The sequence below is a fragment of the Sturnira hondurensis genome, unplaced genomic scaffold (genome assembly GCF_014824575.4).
Source record: "Sturnira hondurensis isolate 20B ecotype Veracruz unplaced genomic scaffold, ASM1482457v3 Scaffold0025376, whole genome shotgun sequence".
In the NCBI taxonomy this organism is placed as follows: Eukaryota; Metazoa; Chordata; class Mammalia; order Chiroptera; family Phyllostomidae; genus Sturnira; species Sturnira hondurensis.
In genome coordinates, this window is record NW_028098007.1 from 1,251,267 (window position 1) to 1,269,038 (window position 17,772).

The 17,772-nt window shown below is 49.8% G+C and overlaps 3 protein-coding genes across 5 annotated transcripts in view; 2 read left to right on the forward strand and 1 right to left on the reverse strand.

The window, feature by feature from the left end:
* The window catches only part of TESK2 (testis associated actin remodelling kinase 2), a 122,014-nt gene extending 113,111 nt beyond the window's left edge, over positions 1 to 8,903 (forward strand). For all 3 annotated transcript variants that reach the window (XM_037039532.1, XM_037039533.1, XM_037039534.1), the window contains 6 exons: positions 5,162 to 5,244; positions 5,471 to 5,555; positions 5,801 to 5,884; positions 6,096 to 6,182; positions 6,800 to 6,917; positions 7,224 to 8,903. In XM_037039532.1, coding sequence (XP_036895427.1) covers positions 5,162 to 5,244; positions 5,471 to 5,555; positions 5,801 to 5,884; positions 6,096 to 6,182; positions 6,800 to 6,917; positions 7,224 to 7,945 — 1,179 coding nt within the window. In that variant the 3' untranslated portion in view covers positions 7,946 to 8,903. The remainder of the gene's footprint in view (positions 1 to 5,161; positions 5,245 to 5,470; positions 5,556 to 5,800; positions 5,885 to 6,095; positions 6,183 to 6,799; positions 6,918 to 7,223) is intronic.
* Positions 8,904 to 8,965: 62 nt separating this feature from the next.
* TOE1 (target of EGR1, exonuclease) lies at positions 8,966 to 12,287 on the reverse strand. Its single transcript, XM_037039535.1, has 8 exons — positions 12,209 to 12,287; positions 11,311 to 11,453; positions 11,183 to 11,223; positions 10,934 to 11,030; positions 10,658 to 10,816; positions 10,152 to 10,411; positions 9,800 to 9,959; positions 8,966 to 9,723 (listed from the first exon to the last, which is right to left on the reverse strand). The coding sequence occupies exons 1-8, from the start codon at positions 12,252 to 12,254 to the stop codon at positions 9,103 to 9,105; spliced, it is 1,527 nt and encodes a 508-aa protein (XP_036895430.1). The 5' UTR covers positions 12,255 to 12,287; the 3' UTR covers positions 8,966 to 9,102.
* Positions 12,288 to 12,332: 45 nt separating this feature from the next.
* Positions 12,333 to 17,768, forward strand: MUTYH (mutY DNA glycosylase; the record flags this gene model as incomplete). Its single annotated transcript, XM_037039540.1, has 14 exons — positions 12,333 to 12,419; positions 14,655 to 14,775; positions 15,335 to 15,483; positions 15,578 to 15,617; positions 15,738 to 15,811; positions 15,950 to 15,991; positions 16,084 to 16,155; positions 16,233 to 16,346; positions 16,426 to 16,523; positions 16,604 to 16,748; positions 16,826 to 16,889; positions 17,060 to 17,251; positions 17,355 to 17,491; positions 17,574 to 17,768. Coding segments are annotated over exons 2-14 (1,437 nt in total), but the record flags the coding sequence as incomplete, so codon positions are not given.
* Positions 17,769 to 17,772: the final 4 nt, after the last annotated feature.

Sequence of the window (17,772 nt, forward strand, 5' to 3'; positions counted from 1 at the left end):
CAGATTAGTACATAAAAGCTATGGTAAAGATATGCAATCATATGGTGGAATGGAAGGCAAGGGATGGGACAGCAAACCGAATAACCTTCTAAGAGGTTTAAATTGTTTCTGGGGGCATTTAAGAGGGCAATTCAGTCTCTGATCTCTTTGTGCTGTGTTGGTTTTACTCAGTGCCACAATTGATGATGCAATTATTCTAGGAGACCTCAGAAAGTGCTCTCAGGTGTCTGCTCTGGCCCAGTACTGAAGGATTTGTGTTGGCTCTAGAAATGCTTTCATTGCCACCCCTCTGAGTCTGTTATTAGCTCAGTCCCCATTATCAAGAGTTGAATGTTTGGTCAGTGTATGCCTCTGACATATGCTTTTGAAAGAAGCCAAATTGCTTGAGGCATAGTTCAAACTTTCATATAAAAAACTTTTGCTCAGCTCTTTCTCTGTATCTGTGCTAGGTTGGACATACACAGATGAATGGGATCCTTCCCAGTCCCCAAAGAGGAAAATGTAATAGGTGTGAGGACAAAGCAATGCCTGGGCTCCTTTTTGAACCTGAAAAGGTCACCTCTCACCTCAGGGTAGTCTGATTGGGCCTCTCTTTTGTCTGCTGCTTACTCTACCAAGGATACTTTTAAATAAGGTATTTCTCTCTCGCCCCGCCCCCCCTTTTTTGATGGACCTTGCTTCTCACACAACCTGAAAAATTGATCTGACTTCTGCAAAACCTCAGAGTGGTCTGAGTTTTATATTTTGTAGTCTGTACTGGGGCCATGCCCAAGTTGGGTGAGAAATGTAATCATTATACTAGATGCCCTTGGAAGGGCAGCACGTTGGAAGTAGGGGCTTGTGTCCCCATTGAAGGGGTCTTATTGTATTGCCTGCACAAGAGTGCTGCCTTCTCCATGGGCCCCCATACTGCCACTCTCTTAAGACCACATTGTCCTTGCCGTGGCCTTGTGTCTCCAGTGGAAACTTTTTCAGACTGCTCCTCTGGAGAGTTCAAAAGCTTCAGGTAGGAACCCTTTGGAATCTGGAGACCTGGTTTTTTTTACTGCTTGTAGTTGAAACTTCACTTTTCTCATCTCAAATCTAAAAATCTCAGATATGCCCACCTGAAAGTATTGTTCTGAAGACGCATTTGCAATTGCTTTGTGTTTGTAAAAATGTTTTATAATTTCTAGGGTACCACACAAACAGAAGTAGGCGATCTTTCCCTTAGCCAGGGGACCAGGAAATATTTTTTTAGGCCACCTTCCTCTTAAGACACCCCTGCTTTCCTAAAGCTTATTATAGGAATAATAAGGAATAATATAGGAATAATAACAGTCTGTAGTTTACAGACTGTAGCCATGGGAAGGTACAGATACTTCTGTTGTGATGGCAAATATTAAGATTAGAGAGAAGAGAATGTATAGGATGTTTTGAAAAGGGATATATTTTACCTGACCTGAGGATATTGAGAAAGTTTCTTTCTTGGAAGACATGATGCCTGAGCTGAATCTTGAAAATTGAATTCTACTTAGTAAGTGTTGTGTGTGTTGGTAGGGAAGGGGGATGGCTAATATTCTAGACCAAGGGAAATTGCATGAACAAAGGCATGGAGGCATAAACAGTGTGCTGTGCAGACTGTGAGGTTGACGTGGTAGCGGATAAGACTTGAAAAGAGAGGAGTCTGATCATATTATATTCTCTGACTTGGAATTTATCTAATAGATAGAAAATGAAGAACTGTTATTGGCTTTTTTAAAATAACAGTTTTTTAAAGATATACTTTCACATAAAATAAAATTCATCCTCTGAGAGTTTACATTTCAGTGGTTTTTAGTATATTCAACCATCGCCACTATCTAATTTCAGAACTTTCATCACTCCAAGAAGAAAACCCCTTATCCTATTTCCCTCTCCCTTCAGCCCTCGGCAGACACTAATCTGTTTTTAGTTTCTGTGGATTTGCTTATTCAGGACATTTCATATAAATGGAATCACACAATATGTTACTGCTGGCTTTTAAATAGGGGAGTACCAGTTAGCTTTGCGCTTTACAAAGATCACGCTGACGGGAATGAGGAAGGTGGATTATGGAGATCAAGACTGGACCAAGCCACAGAGACTGGTTAGAAGAGTATTGCAATATTCAGGGGCAACAGAAGTAAGGATGAAGGAGGAGGGCCTGATTTAAAAGTCTTTAGATGCGAAAATTAGCTGGAGTAAGTGTAAAAAATCTAGGATACATCCCAGGTTTCTAGCTTAACAAACTGGATGGAAAATGGCAGTACCAGTTGACATAAAACTACAGCTAGAATTTTAGCTTCAGGGAGAGAAAGTTGAGTTTAGGTTTGCATGTATGAAGTTCAGTAAGAATAAACCAGGAGATGCCTATAAATAGGTAGGCTGTGCAAACCTGCAGCTTGAGGATCAAGGTTGGGGCTGAGGATATACCTTTGGGACTCATCCAGCACAAAGGTGGTAATTAGAAAAGAAATGTGAGCCCTGGCTGGTGTAGCTCAGTGGATTGAGCACAGGCCTGCGAACCAGAGGATTGCAGTTCGATTCCCACTCAGGGCACATGCCTAGGTTGCAGGCGGGTTCCCTGCAGGCCAACTCCCAGCAGGGGACGCACGAAAGGCAACCATACATTGATGTTTCTTTCCCTCTCTCCTTCCCCTCTAAAGATAAGTAAATAAATAAAATTTTAAAAAAAGAAAAGAAATGTGAAATAGCCTCCACAAAAGAGCATGAGAGCTGTAGGCCCAAGATAGAACCCTGAGAGCATCATCCTCATAGGATGGGAAGAAGAGCCTGCATTAGAGTCTGCAGAGTAGCCAAAGATCGAGAAGGAAATCCAGAATTGTAGTTGTCATAGAAGCCAGGAGAAAAGAATAAAAAAGAAACGGCAATAGCCTCTAACTAGCCTCTAAAAGCTAACCAGTTAGCTCCAAGACAACTGATTATTCTCTGTGAGCCTAGTACTAATACAGTTCCTGAAGGATACCTGCAAACACTGATGGAAGAAATCAATAAGCACTAGTTCCGGCTATTGAGCTTAACGTCATGGAACTCATTGGGATCCTCTGCGATAATACTTCCAACAGAAGCCAGTGAAGAGTGAATGGGAGATAAGGAAGTAGAAACAGCAAGTGTTGCCAGACAAACCTCACTAGCCTGGGCCCTATTAAAGGCGGGCTCAGGAGTTTGTCGGAAAACCTTACAGGGCTAATCGTGGTCAGGGTTCCTCCCCATTTTCCTTTTCACCTGAGATTCAGACTACTAAAGTTTGGCCCTTTTGGTTTTCAGTATCCCGTCTTTGTCTTTGTCTCTGTCTCTGATGCCCAGTTATTGGCTGTGGAGAAGCTTTAAGAGGAGCAGTGCAGATCAGAGGCAGGTGCCACCTTGCTGTATGTTGTGGGGCTCTGTTCATTCTGCCTTAGCCATTTCTCAGCCACTCAGAGAAGCTACTGTGAAGTCATCTACTTCTGAATGGGTGGTTTGCAATGAATAAACAGGTCTCTATGAATGTGAAAATGGAGCAGAAACTGAGCAGCTTTGACAAGGCAGTGCAGTGGCCATGTTCCTTACTTGCTGCTCCCAAGATGAATTGAACAAGGTTGTTTCTGAGGAATTGTAAAGCAAATAGTAAATAGGATTTTAGACTGTGCCTTGGAGACAGGAGCCTGGATTATTAATAAAATGGAAGAGGGGAGAGAAATAGGTGACAGATCTGAGCTGCCACTGACTCCTAGGCCAGTGCTCTATAGCCTGGAGCTCATAGTAAAGCTGGCCTGGGGCCCCACAGACATTCACAGTCAAGGAGCTGCAGGATGCTGAGTTGGCAGAACTGATGGGAGGGCTCACAGCAGGACAAGCACAAGGACTTTCCTGCCTGAGAGCCAGAGACAATGCTTGTCTACATGGGATCCAGGGTGGGAGAGGGCATGATGGAATCACAAGCTTATTCTAGTTCAGGGAAAGAGAGAACAGTGTGATCACATCCAGGTCAGAATAAGGGACTGATTTGTAGCTAATATGACCTAAGCAGGAGGTGACTTGGCAATGGCTGGTTTGGGTCAGGTAGGACCTTGCTGGCCCCAGAAATGTCCTTGTGAGCCAAGGATCCCTACTCTCTGCTGCCTCTGGAAGAGGAGTAAAGCAAGGTGCCTCCTGAGCCACAGTGGTGTAGGGCTGTTCCGAATGCAGCTGTTCGGGGAGAGTTTGTTGTTGCTTTGTATTTATTTACAAGCTGTTTGGGCTCATCCTTTCTCTGGAGACAGTAGCATTTGCTCAGTGAGCATGACCCGAGCCTCTCTTGAGTTGAATACTGTGGGGAACCAGAGCTTGCTCCTGAGGAGGTGATAGCTTGCTAGACTGTAAGAGGAAGTGGCATAGAGGAGGAGTTAAAGGAGTTGAGATGAACAGACATAAAGGTAAGAGCTGGAGAGGGCAGGGCTGTAAGGTAGCTTGCCTGAAAACACAAAATTTTCTGAGGTGAAAAGGAGAATCCGAAGAACATTCCAAATGGAAGGGAACAGGATAAGCAAAGACAAAGGTTTGAAGAGCCTGTTCATGCCTCACAAGGCAAGCATGTCTGTGACAAGTCTGGATGAAGATGTGTGCATAGGGGCACCAGGGGCAGAGGGGGCAGGTGCGGAGGTAGTAGGCTGGTAGGTGAGAGCCAGATCATAGGCTTTTAATACCAGAGAGGAGGTTATGTGTAATCCTGTGGGCAGTGAAAGTTAGTGTAGCCTGGGGTGCTTGTCCTATGCTTACATTTCTTGGGAAGGTCAGGCCTGGCCTTTGGTCTCCACATTCTGAGGAAGGGAGGCCAGGGGGCTGATAGTCTATCTTTCCTCCACTAGGTTGTTAGCTCCAAGAGGACAAGGGTCTTTGTTTATTGACATATCTCTAGCACTTAGAACCATGTCTAGCACATAGAAAGCAAAGATAAGTATTGGTGTTGGGAGCGTGATATGAACCCTAGGGCAGGCACCCAAGATCCAGGCCTAACTCATCTCACATGGCTGTCAGAACCCCCAAGTCAGATCACCAGAGTCAGCCTAAGAGTATACTTTCAAGGAGCAAGGTGCCCCGTGACAGGGAGGGGTGGTGGTGATTTTATGGCAGCCTAGTCCCCACTTCTGAGCCACACTGTCTTCTTCTTTGGGAACCGTAGAACTGCCTGATAAAGAGGGATGAAAATGGTTATTCTGCAGTGGTAGCTGACTTTGGCCTGGCTGAGAAGATTCCTGATGTCAGGTGGGTAGCCCTAACAGGTGATGGGGTTGCAGAAGGGACTAGGGCAAAAGGAAAGCTCCAGTTTCCTCCCCAGAGGCCAGGACATGGTCACAGCTCAACCTCAGCTCCCTAAAATTGGTCAGTCCTAGTCTGCACCCATCCTCGGGGGAGGACTCCCAATATTCAGATGTCCCGTTGCACCAGCCAATAAATAGCAAGCTCGTTTTCCCTATAATCTCCCCCACAGCAGGGGCAGTGAGAAGCTGGCTGTGGTGGGCTCACCCTTCTGGATGGCACCTGAAGTTCTCCGCGATGAGCCCTACAATGAGAAGGTGAGTCTAGGGAACCAAAGGCTCAGTTCTCAGAATGCACTCTTAGCAGTGTCCAGGATCACCCTTTATGATGTTCAGGGTGAGAATCTACAAACAGGATCAGGGCTGGCACCCAGCAGCTACCCAGTGAGTGAACTGAATAAAATATGGGTGGTTGGGCCCAGGCCTGTGCCAGTGGACATGAGGCGCAGAAACCCCACCTCTTGCCTCTCTGAGAGGGAAACTGAGGTCTTACTACCCACCAGGCGGACGTGTTCTCTTATGGTATCATCCTCTGTGAGATCATCGCCCGCATCCAGGCTGATCCGGACTACCTTCCCCGCACAGAGGTGAGCTGCAGGCATGGGTATTTGTGCCACTGGGGTGGGGCTGCTTTTGAGACAGTGGAACTGTTTTGTTCTGGGGGTAGAACTTAGTCTGTGTGGCTATTTCTCAGGGGCAATTCCCAGCCTCTCCTTCTGAGTGGGCCAGGGTGGATGGAGGGATTAATAACCCGTCTGCCCATGTCCTCTGTTCCCTCCCCACCATACCCATGCACAGAACTTCGGGCTGGACTATGATGCTTTCCAGCACATGGTGGGAGACTGTCCCCCAGACTTTTTGCAGCTTACCTTCAACTGCTGTAATGTGAGTGTCTCTACCTGCTTCTGGTTTTGGTCAGGGGCTGGGTTCACCTGGTTAGGAGTGTAAGGAGGGGCCCCTTAATTAGTTTCATGAAAGGCCTCATTTCCACCAATGAAAGGCAGTGCCCTTGCCCCTGCTTCTGGGCCTGCCAGACTCTCTAGAGTCCTGGACCAAGGAAAGGAAAATAGTTTTGTAATATCCAATCCTTAGCCTGCAGGGTAGACCCACCATACTTTGCCTTTCTTGTTAGCTTTAATTTCATACAGCTCTGGGGCAGGACCTACCTGTTATGACCAAGGAATAGCTGGGCTGTCTAGGTAGCTTCAAGAAACACATTAACCACAGAACTCAAGAAAGAACAGAACAGATGCTCTAGGAGTGTTCTGTGCCAAAACAAGGGGACAGGGGAGTAAGACACAGAAAGGGTGTTGAGATAGGGGAGGGTATTAGAAAATAGCGTCTCCCCTATCTTAGCTCTGGGAGTTATCCTCATGTTCTGTGGCCTTCAGAAAAGATCTCTGAGCTGCATGTGAGTCTTAAAAGATGCTAGAAACAGACTAAAATGTTATCCTTGGGGTGGAAGGTAGGAGGGCAGGGCTAATGGCTGCTGTGGACTACAGATGGACCCCAAACTGCGCCCATCCTTTGCGGAGATTGAGAAGACCCTGGAGGAAATTCTGAGCCGCCTGCAGGAGGAAGAGCTGGAGAGGGACAGGAAGCTGCAGCCTACAGCCAAGGGTAAGAGATTCACCCAGTGCCCAATCTGATCCCAAGGGAGGAAATTCAGCTGTGGGGTCTTCCCCTCTATGGCTGTGATTCCACATTCAAAAGAAAGGTGCAGGGGCAAGGGGACAATGGAAAAAGTACTGAACTCCCAAAGTTGTGACTTGGTATATTGCCTCCCTTCTTTGTGTCTGTTTTCTCATTGGTAAAATGAGGACAACAGTACCTACTTTGTTTTCTCAAGTAAAAAAACCCATTTTGTATACTGCTGCTGTGTCATGACTAGTGAAAGTAACCCTGACTTAATTTACTATTCTTCAGGACTCTTGGAAAAAGGACCTGGGGTGAAGCGACTGAGCTCACTAGACGACAAGATCCCCCCCAAGTCCCCACGCCCAAGACGTACTATCTGGCTGTCTCGAAGCCAATCAGACATCTTCTCCCACAAGCCCCCACGTACAGTGAATGTCTTGGACCCCTACTACCAGCCACGAGGTGGCGCTGCCCGCACACCCAAAATCAACCCTTTCAGTGCTCGCCAGGACCTCAAGGGTGGCAAGATCAAGTTTTTTGACCTGCCCAGCAAGTCTGTTATCTCCCTCGTATTTGACCTGGATGCACCAGGGCCTGGAACTTCACCTGTGGCTTATTGGCAGGAACCCCTGGCCCCACCTGCTCGCCGGTGGCGTTCTTTGCCTGGTTCACCCGAATTCTTGCATCAAGAGGCCTGTCCATTTGTAGGTCAAGAGGAATCACTGTCTGATGGGCCCCCACCACGTCTCAGTAGTCTCAAGTACAAAGTAAGAGATATACCACCATTCCGAGCACCTGCCCTACCAGCTGCTCCAGCCCATGAAGCCATGGACTGTTCCACTCCCCAGGAAGAAAATGGTTTTGGACCCAGGCCTCAGGGGGCCAGTCCATGCCTTGCAGGTACCTCTGAGGAGATGGAGGTAGAAGAAGAAAGGCCAAGAGGCTTGGCTCCAGTCCCCTTCTCTGTCTCAGGCATAGGCCTGAAAACCCAGGGAGAGCAGGATGGGTGAGATGGGTTAATTCCTGCTTTACCGTGAGGATGGACCTTCAGCTGAAGCCACAGCCCCCCACCCCCACTTGGTGCACAGCCTAGACTTCCCTGGGGCCCACAGAACAGACAGGCTAGGCCAAGCCAGGCTCAACTTGGGGGCTCCCAGTGCCCAATGGCTGTGTGAGAGGGGAGGCAGCAGTGAGAGGCCTTCCTAGTTAGGGCCATCAGCTGATACCAAGGCTCTGAAATCCAGCAAGGAGCTCTGGCTTCCACCTGACCCCCCCCAATGCACTTCTGCAGACAGGACCAGAAGACTCTTAGTTCTAGTTTGAGCTGGCAGGCAGCCATTACCCCAGGTTCTCCTTCCACCCCAGGTCTGTCTCTTGCCCTTTTCTGGGGCATATAAGCTACTGGATGGAACCTGGAGCTGACCAGGAGGCCGTAAAAGGCATGGCTATTTCTCGGACCTGAACACTGGGGTGCTTCTTGCCAGTATGTCTAAGACACTTGAATAATTGCTGTTTGCACTTACATGGTCAGACCACGTCACTACATTTCTATGCAAGGGGAGAATAAGGCAGCGAGGTGGTCATGGCTCTTAGCTAACCTATTCAAAGATCTTTTCCAGTTGATTAATCTATTTTCATATTTATGAAGGAGTCTTAATGTTCTGCCCTGTGACTTTCAACCTTGTGGTTGGGAGTGGGGCTGGTTTTGTAGGCCCTAGGGCCTGCTCTTTGTCTTTGTCAACATGTAATATACCCAATTGGTTAAACGGTTTATATGTGGACTGATTTTCCTCCCTTCCTGCTGTGGTTGGAGATATGGGAACAGTCTGTTCTTATAGAGCCGCAATACAAAATAACCAAAGATGAAGCTGGTCAAATATTTTCATAACTTGTTTCTGCTGATTTTTTTTGGTAAAACTATCCCGAGACACTTTCAGATTTAAAAATAAAGTTGGTGTTATTACAGGTGCTGGTCAGCCTTCTTACTTGTACCACTGTTCCTCAGCCTCTGGCATCAAGAAGGTCCAGGAGCAATGTAGCAGTATCTCTGTCGGGAACCCCCCACTCCGTGGTTGGGAGGAGGATATTCACAGGCTAGAGGGACCCAGACCCCTCTGTTCTACCCTCAGCTTTCTCTTCTTTGGCTCTGAGTGCGGTAGAAGTTAGGTCAGCTGCTGCCCCAAGCTAGCTTCATCTTCTGTTTGTGGGCTTTGGAGGAACGGGAGAACTGGCTCTTGGCCACTGTGAGGGGTACAGCTTTGCCACTCAGGTATATCTTGTTGTGGCACTCAGGTAGCCAGGGTCTAGAGCTATAGGGCTGAGGTCCTTGACTCATTGCCACATAGGCCATTATGTAACCCGTCATAAAGGCATCAAAACCAGCCCTATGCAAACCATCTGCAGGCACTGGGTTAGGACTGACTAGACTCCCTGGTGCTTCTAAGGTAGCCACATCAGCTGTTTCAGGCCTTGTTGCTTCAAGTTCCACCTCTAGGTCATTTTTGTGACCTTGCTGAGAGCCAGGCTGGTTGCTAGTCTCATCCTCAGCCACCTCCAGCTCAATTTTCTCAGCCTTGAGGCCTTCCCCACAGACTTGCTTCGTGGGAGGGCCATCCTCAGTTTCCCCAGAGGTCTGTTTCCCAGGTAGGCCCAACAAAGCCCTCCGCCGTTTTTCCTTACGTCGTCGCCGTCGCCGCTTGTCCTCCATGGCAGCTTCATCAGTATCAATGATAAGGTCAATATCGTGGGACTGAGGACACTGTGATCCCAGGGGGCACCAGCCATAGGCCTAGAGGTAGGAAGAAGGATCAGAGAGGGGTTCCAGGTATCAAAACCTCCCTCAGGAAATGGGTGGGTGCTCTCACCGAGAACTTATCACAGACGCTGGTGGAATGAGGACGGTGGATCGCAGGGGGCATACAACAGCGGTAGTCTATGTGGGCCCTCATGCTAGAGGGATAGTTGCAGAACTCCAGGACAAGGTGTGGGCTGCCAGCTGCCTGCTGTTTCCCATTGTCCCGCTCACTGTAACAGTGCAAGAAGGTATTGGCCCACTAGTATATAAATTCCATGAGAACAGGGGTTTCTGTTTTGCTCACTGCTGAATCCTCAGCACCTAAAACAGTGCCTGGCACATGGTAACCACCCAATAAATATCTTAAATGAATGAAACAGGTTTATACTGGCCCCATCCCTTTCCCTCAACAAGTCCCTCACCATTTCCTGAAGGCATATTCTAGGTAGGAGGCCACAAAGCGGGCATGAAACTCAGCAGCATATTTGGTGTCATAAATGCCAGCTGGGAACATTTCACACAGGTCAGCAGTGAAGGTACCCAAGCTCTCAGGTAGGTGTGCATAGAAGTTCTGATACAGGAACACCAAGTCTATGAGACCATTGTGCAGTATCAGGGGCCGGCGGGCCCGGATCAGCTCCAGAAACAGTGTCCTCACTGACTGGCTCTGGCTCTCATCACCCTGGATGGAAAAAAAAGGGTCGTGGGGAAGGACAGAGTTCCATACTTGATTCCGAACTCCCCTACTTGGAAAGCACTCCCTTCCTCCTAACTCAATGCTATTCACCCACATATTAGTCTTGTTTCTCCAGCCCTGTCACTAGTGATTCTCCATTTGCCATAAGAAGCAGATCCTCCCCGTGCATCTACCCTAGGGTAGGAAGAAAATGAAGTCATGGAAGGGGCAGTCTCCAGGCTGGAGGCCTACCTTGTCATTGCCCTTGTGGTACAGGATACCCTGGGCATACTGCCGATTGAAGTTGAAGCCATGCTGTACCAGGAACTGCACAGACTTTGGTTCTATGACATACTCTTCCATGCACAGCAGGGTCAGGTTGAACACCTGGGTCAGGTATGAGTGTTCGCCCTGGGTGAGAAGGAGGGTCTGCTACATCACAACCTCACACATGATGTTTCCCAGGATCTCAATCCTCCTCCTCCCCCCAGCCACAAACCTGGGAAGGCGGTGAAATCAACCCCGTACCTTGTCTGGCTGCTGCTTGAAGCAGGCAAGGCCCAGGGAGAGGATAGAACGGGTCCTGGCAGCGTGACACACGGCCTTGTAACGTTCCTCGATGCACCTTGGAGTTGGGTTTGGGGGTGGCTGTGGCTAGGAGTTAGTCTCATGAAGGACCCAAACCACCCAGGATGTGACCTCCATTCAAGGATTAAGGTCTATCCCCCCATTCCCCTAGTCAAGGCTGGAACCCAAGAAGTCATGGCTTATACTTACTGGTTCAGCAAACTCTTCCTGTCCCCCAGCCCACTCAGTTCCTATGGGTGGGTAAAGAGAGAGCTGAGTTAGGTCCCCAGCACCAGCATTTTCACAACCACCTGCCCTCCCCAATCCCAAACCCTCACCGTGTCCACAGCCACGAAGCTAGCTGTCTTTATGGCCAACAGAAGGGATGGCCACATCTCCTTAAAGTTGTCACTCTGCACATCCACCACGGGAACCTGAATTACTAGCTCATCTCCAGATTTTGAGCTTTTGCTGACACCACCTGGGGGTAAGGAGGACAGAACCATGAATATTAATGCTCAGGCAAGGGCCGCGGTAAAAGATACCAAGCTAGGCCATGGTTTGGGAATATTTTCCATGACGGCAAGAAATAGCAGCTCTCCCCTCAAGCCTTCATTAACAGGTATGCTCTACACACCAGCCTTGGATTGAATGGTGCCCTGAATTTGGGGTCAGAAAGCCTGCGTCTTCCCAGTGGTTTATGTGAGACTTTGGGGGAAATTTCCCTCAGTGTAACTACCTGTAGAAGACGAAGTTTAGACTAGATAATCCGTGAGCTTTGTTTTTCCCATGTCCTGCAGAGACCGTTAGTTACGGCTCAAAGAATTTAACTTCTCATCAGGCTCCACAGTACTGTTCCCATGGTGCCTAGCAGCCGCAAGTGGGAGTAGTTTGTATGCCCCAGAACCTGATAAATAATGCCCCACACCCGGGCTTCCAATACATCCCATTTCCTTTGGACCACAATTCCCAATCTGCCCCACTTAACAAAGCAATGAGCTCTAAACTACATCTCCCGACATGACCCCACCTACCCCGACGTGCTCCCAACACTCCCGGCTTTGGTAACCAGAGCCGCGGTGCACACCGGGACTTGAAGTCTCTATGTGTCTGGTTCAGAAGGAAGAAGAAGCTAGTTTTCTGAAACTTGAGGTCGGTTTCTAGAACTATAAGCCCGAGGCTTCCCCTCTCCCCGAGCGCAAAGACTTTTATGACGGCCTCTGAAGAGCCACTCACCATCAGAGACCGCTAGAGCTGAGGCTGCGCCACTGTTGGCGGCCATGACACCGCGCGTCCCTCTCCTGAATAATCTGTGGGTACGTGGGACTTCCGCTTTGTCTCGTGGCGCGACTTACTCGGTCGGAGGTGGGCGCAGACCCTGGCCTCCGGAAGTCACTGGAAGGTGGGAGTTCGGTTCAGACCTCCCGGGCCCGGCGCGGAGAAGTGGGTTCGCAGCATTCTGGGAGCCTATTGGCTATCGCGGTCCACCTCGTTCCGGGATTGGCCGGAGCCACGCCCCCTGCAACCGTTGCACAGGAGGTAATTTCGCATGCAGGCTGGAGACAACCAGGGCTTGAGATTTAGGCTCTCTTTAGGGACACAGCTCCCGGGCAGAGGTGAGTGTCCTGAAGGAAGTGGCGCTGCCGCAGCTAAACTTAAATCACGCGTAGCAATTAGGCAAAGACCGGGGAATATAGGGGAGAGATGAATATTCTAGGAGAGGGCAAATTCCCTGGAAGGATGGGGCTCACTGCGTTCCAGAAGTGGAAGAGGCGAGGAGATAGACAAGAGCCGAGGCTGCAGAGGGGTTAGAGCAATCCACTAGTAGGGAAGCTTTTGAAATAATCCAGGCAAGTGATGATAAAGACTTGAATTAAGGCTCCAGCAATGGAGACTATGGGGAGGGGTTAAATTGTAAGCAACTTGGAGGAAAGTTGACCTCGAGGGTGATTGGACATGACTCCTGCTACTGGGAGGGCGATGTCTCTACCAAAGACCAGCCCTTTCCCTAGAGCTCCAGTTCCTACCAAAGACTCTCAACCCCTTCTTCTTGGTTAATCACTGTTCCTAGTTATTGTTCGTCCTTTCTACTCAGTCCTTTTCATCATCATTCATAATTATATGGATTTCTCCCATTCTAAAAATAAGGAACGGCCCCCTGCCATCCCACTTATTTGACAAATATTTGTTGTATTCAATTGACCTGGCACTGTGCTTACTCAGGGGACACAATAGTCACAAAAGAGACCCAGTATTTGCTCTCTTGGAGTTTTACAGTCAAGTTGGGGAAGCAACATAGATCAGAGAATCACAAATAGGTGTCAAATTGCAGTTGGTGTTAAGAGCAACTGGAAGTGTACTCAAAAGGGCAGGACTCAGGGGACCTGATTGGGGCATTTAAGTCAAAACCTGAAGAGAAAAAAAGGCCTGAAGAATGAGTAGATGTTGGGTAAAGCATTGGAGAAGAGCTGTCCCAGCAGAGGACATGGACTGGGTGAGGCCTCAAGGTGGCCAGACACATGGCAGATTGAAGCATCTATTTCAGGCAAACATGGCTGGAGCATAGTGACCTAGGGGATGAGGCAAATGGGGCCTTAGAGCCTGCAAGGCTATATATATTAAGAGGATTGACTTCTGAGAGCAATGGGTGTGACATCCAAAGTCCTCCAGTGGCCTACAAGGAACTTTGTGATGCTGTGCCCCCCACCTGCTTTACATCATTTCTCTGATTTTATTTTCTAGTTCTCATCCCCTAATTCAATTCTAACCACACTGGCTTCCTTATTCTGCAAACACACCAGGCACCCTCCTTGGGGCCTTTACACTTGCTCCTTCTCAGTATGCCTTTCCCACAGGGGTCTGCATGGCTAACTTCTGTAACTGCTTCAAGTCATTGGTCAAATATCACTTTAATAAGGCCCACCATGACCACATTCTTTAAAATTGCAACCTTCTACCCCTACCCATTTCTTATCCCCTTCACCTGCTCTACTTTTTAGGCTAGTGTCTATCACCTAACATTCTGTAATTTACTTATGTATATTACTTACCTTCTGCCCCCGTTAGAATATACTTGTAAACACCATGAGGGCAGGAACCCTTGATGCTTGATTTAGCGAAGTGTTCAAGTATCTAATGCTGCTTGACACATAGGCACTGCATAAATATTTGTTGAATGAACTAATGGGAAGCTACTGAAAGTTTTAAGTAAGAAAGTGACATGATCATGTCTTAAAAGATCCCTTTACTCTATGGAGAATGGACTGTAGAATGAATTATGGAAGTGAGTTTGATGAAGGAAGTCTGGCAATGAAGGGGAGGAGAGGGCTTGTGGAGGGGGTTGGAGGAGCAGGGCCTTGAGCCCTTTAGGAGGGGGGACCATTTTTCACAGAAGGAGCGTGCAGATGGAGGTAAGCTTGTACATTCATTTTCTTTTCTCAGAAAAAACAAACTCTTTTGATGAAAATGAGGTAATAAAGTCAAAAGTTTGAGAGTTTGCAGAGGCTCAGCAGAGACTGCAGTATAGCAGAGTATAAGAGTGTAGGCTCTGGAAGCACATTTTTGGGGTTTGAATGGACAGGTTGCTTAATCTCTATAAGCCTCAATTTATTCCACCCCCTGCAGGGCCCCAAGACTCAGCCTCATTTTGACTGACTACTTGGGCTGGACCTTTGTGTTCTAGGCCATCATGAAGAAGCCGCGAGCAGCTGTGGGAAGTCATCGCAGGAAGCAGGCATCCAGTCAGGAGAGAAGGAAGAAACATGCCCTCAGCAGCAACCGGGCCAAGCCCTCTGTCCCTGATGGTGAGGAGCTCGGAGCTAGTAAAAAACTCGGGGCTGGTTTCATTGACCGTGAAAGGGGGCATATTCAGGCTAGGAAGGGAGTATGGTGTGTGTGTGTATAAATAAGGCATTAAGGGATCTGATTCTGACTTTGTTTTGTGACTTTGGGATGATTGCTCTGAATGGCTGCTTTCTCACCAGCGGCATGGAGCAGTAATCTGCATTTTCTTCCTCATGTGGCTTTCATGGGATCAAATGAGTTTATCAGCCTGAAAGTATTTTTTACATGGGCAAGCTCTGCACAGGTGTGTTAAGCTTGGCTGAAACTGTTAGACTTTCATTAAGACCCAGAGAGACAAAGGAGCCAGCAGTACCACTCTGGGAAAATTAAGGCTACAAACTTGGCTAAGGCAATACACAACTAGAGAATTGTGGTCTGACTCCAGGTACAAGGCTTAAGCAAGGGGTTGGGAGTAGGGGGGGTCCCTAATTGGGATCAGACTGCAGCCAGGCTGCAGTGCCCAGGTCCTGGGCACAGTCTGTGCAGGGACAACTCCTGAATTTCCTGGGGCCCTGGCAGGCCTGGCCAGGCAGCAGGAGGGGGTGGTATTGCAGGCCTCTGTCTGCCCGGGCCATCTATTCAGAGATCCAGCTGAGGTCACAGTCTTCCGGGAGAACCTGCTGAGCTGGTACGACAGAGAGAAGCGGGACCTGCCCTGGAGAAGATGGGTAGGCAGACAGGGGACAGTGACAGTGACGGGGGGTGGGAGGCTAGTGCCAGGCCCCTTCCACAATAACTCCCCATCTGGGACTGCATTGGCAGGCAGAAGGTGAGGAGGACCTGGACAGGCGGGCATATGCTGGTGAGTACATCTCCTGAGAGCAGAGCTGCTTTGCCTGGATGCCCTCAGGTCTGGGGTCAGGAGCTATGGGCTAGGAGCAGGCAGGACAGCAGTGCCCTTATGCCAACCCCTCTCCCCCAGTGTGGGTCTCAGAGGTCATGCTGCAGCAGACCCAGGTTGCCACGGTGATCGACTATTATACCAGATGGATGCAGGTGACTTCAGGGAAGGAAGGGGAGGGTCATGGGCTACATCCCAGATGAGAGCCTGTCTTTTGGGGTAGGGGTAAAGAAGGCTTCTTCTGCCTCCCTCACCCTTGGCCTCATCTATTTTTGCCTACCTTGTGGCTACAGAAGTGGCCAACACTGCAGGATCTGGCCAGTGCTTCCCTGGAGGTGAGACCCACCCTAAGGTGGGGAGGTGGGAGGGGAATGGGGACAAAAGAGGACTGACTGCTGATCTCTCTGACCTTTGACGCCACCCACAGGAGGTGAACCGGCTCTGGGCTGGCCTGGGGTACTACTCTCGAGGCCGGAGGCTACAGGAGGGAGCCTGGAAGGTAAAGGGGTAATGAGGAGGCTGGGATCCCCAGGGACTCAGGTGTCTCCTAACCTTGAGCTGTCCTGCTCCAATCAGGTGGTAAAGGAGCTCGGGGGCCATGTGCCACGTACAGCAGAGACCTTGCAGCGGCTCCTGCCTGGTGTGGGGCGGTACACAGCCGGAGCCATTGCTTCCATTGCCTTTGGCCAGGTGAGCCCACGGCCCACTCCCATTTTGTGTGTGCCCACTTTCCTCCCAGACCAGGCTGACTCCTAGCCTCCTCTGCCAGGTGACCGGTGTGGTGGATGGGAATGTGGTGCGGGTGCTATGCCGTGTCCGAGTCATTGGTGCTGATCCCGGCAGCACCCTTGTCTCCCAGCAGCTCTGGTAGGATGTTGGGGTAATGTGGGATATTGGGAAGGATGCCACCAAAGGTTCTGGCTCACAGAAATGTTCCCTTCTACTAGGAACCTAGCCCAGCAACTGGTAGATCCAGCCCGGCCGGGAGACTTTAACCAAGCAGCCATGGAATTGGGGGCCACAGTGTGTACCCCACAGCGCCCGCTCTGCAGCCAGTGCCCTGTGCAGAGCCTGTGCAGGGCACACCAGAGGGTAAGCCATCAGGGGAAGGGGCAGTCTTGTCCTAGGAGTGACCTCTGCCCCACGACATCTTATTCTATGCCTCTCAGGTGGAGCGGGAACAGCTTTTAGCTTCACAGAGCCTGCCAGGCAGTCCTGACGTGGAGGAGTGTGGTAAGTGCCTGCCCCAGTCCTAGCCTGTCCGTGCACTGTCAAGGAGCTACCCATGGAAGCCTCATTTCAGTTTCTTCCTACACCCTGAGTAAGATTCTACAGAGCTGGGCCGAGGCCTGCTCTCACCTAAGCCCACCTGGCCTGAGTGGGGCTTGGGGCTTTGTCCCCAGCTCCCTGCACTGGACAGTGCCAGCTGTGCACACCTCCTGCCGAGCCCTGGGACCGGACCCTGGGAGTGGCCAACTTTCCCAGAAAGTCCAGCCGCAGGCCCCCCAGGGAGGAATACTCTGCCACCTGTGTTCTGGAGCAGCCTGGGGCCCCTGGGGGTGCCCGAGTTCTGCTGGTGCAGAGGCCCAATTCAGGTACCTGGGTCTCAGGAGTGGAGGGCAGTGGCGTGAGCAAAAGGGGATAAATGGAGGTATCAACAGCTAAGGCCTAAGCCACACCTGCTGACCTCTGTCTCAGGTCTGCTGGCAGGACTGTGGGAGTTCCCATCTGTAACTGTGGAGCCCTCGGGGCAGCATCAGCACAAGGCTCTGCTGCAAGAACTGCAGAGGTGGGTGGGGCCTCTCCCTGCCACCCGCCTGCGTCACCTTGGGCAGGTGAGTGGGCCGTGAGGGGCCAAGAACAATGACTTTTTCAGCCACATCCACAGGCCTGCTTCAGACCTATCTCCTCCCCCAGGTGGTCCACACCTTCTCTCACATCAAGCTGACCTATCAAGTATACGGTCTGGCCCTAGAAGGGCAGGCCCCTGTGACAGTCACACCACCTGGCGTTCGCTGGCTGACCCAGGAAGAGTTTCACACTGCTGCTGTCTCCACTGCCATGAAAAAGGCATTGTCTTTGTGGTCTTTTGCTGTGTTTCATACATGTTCTATGT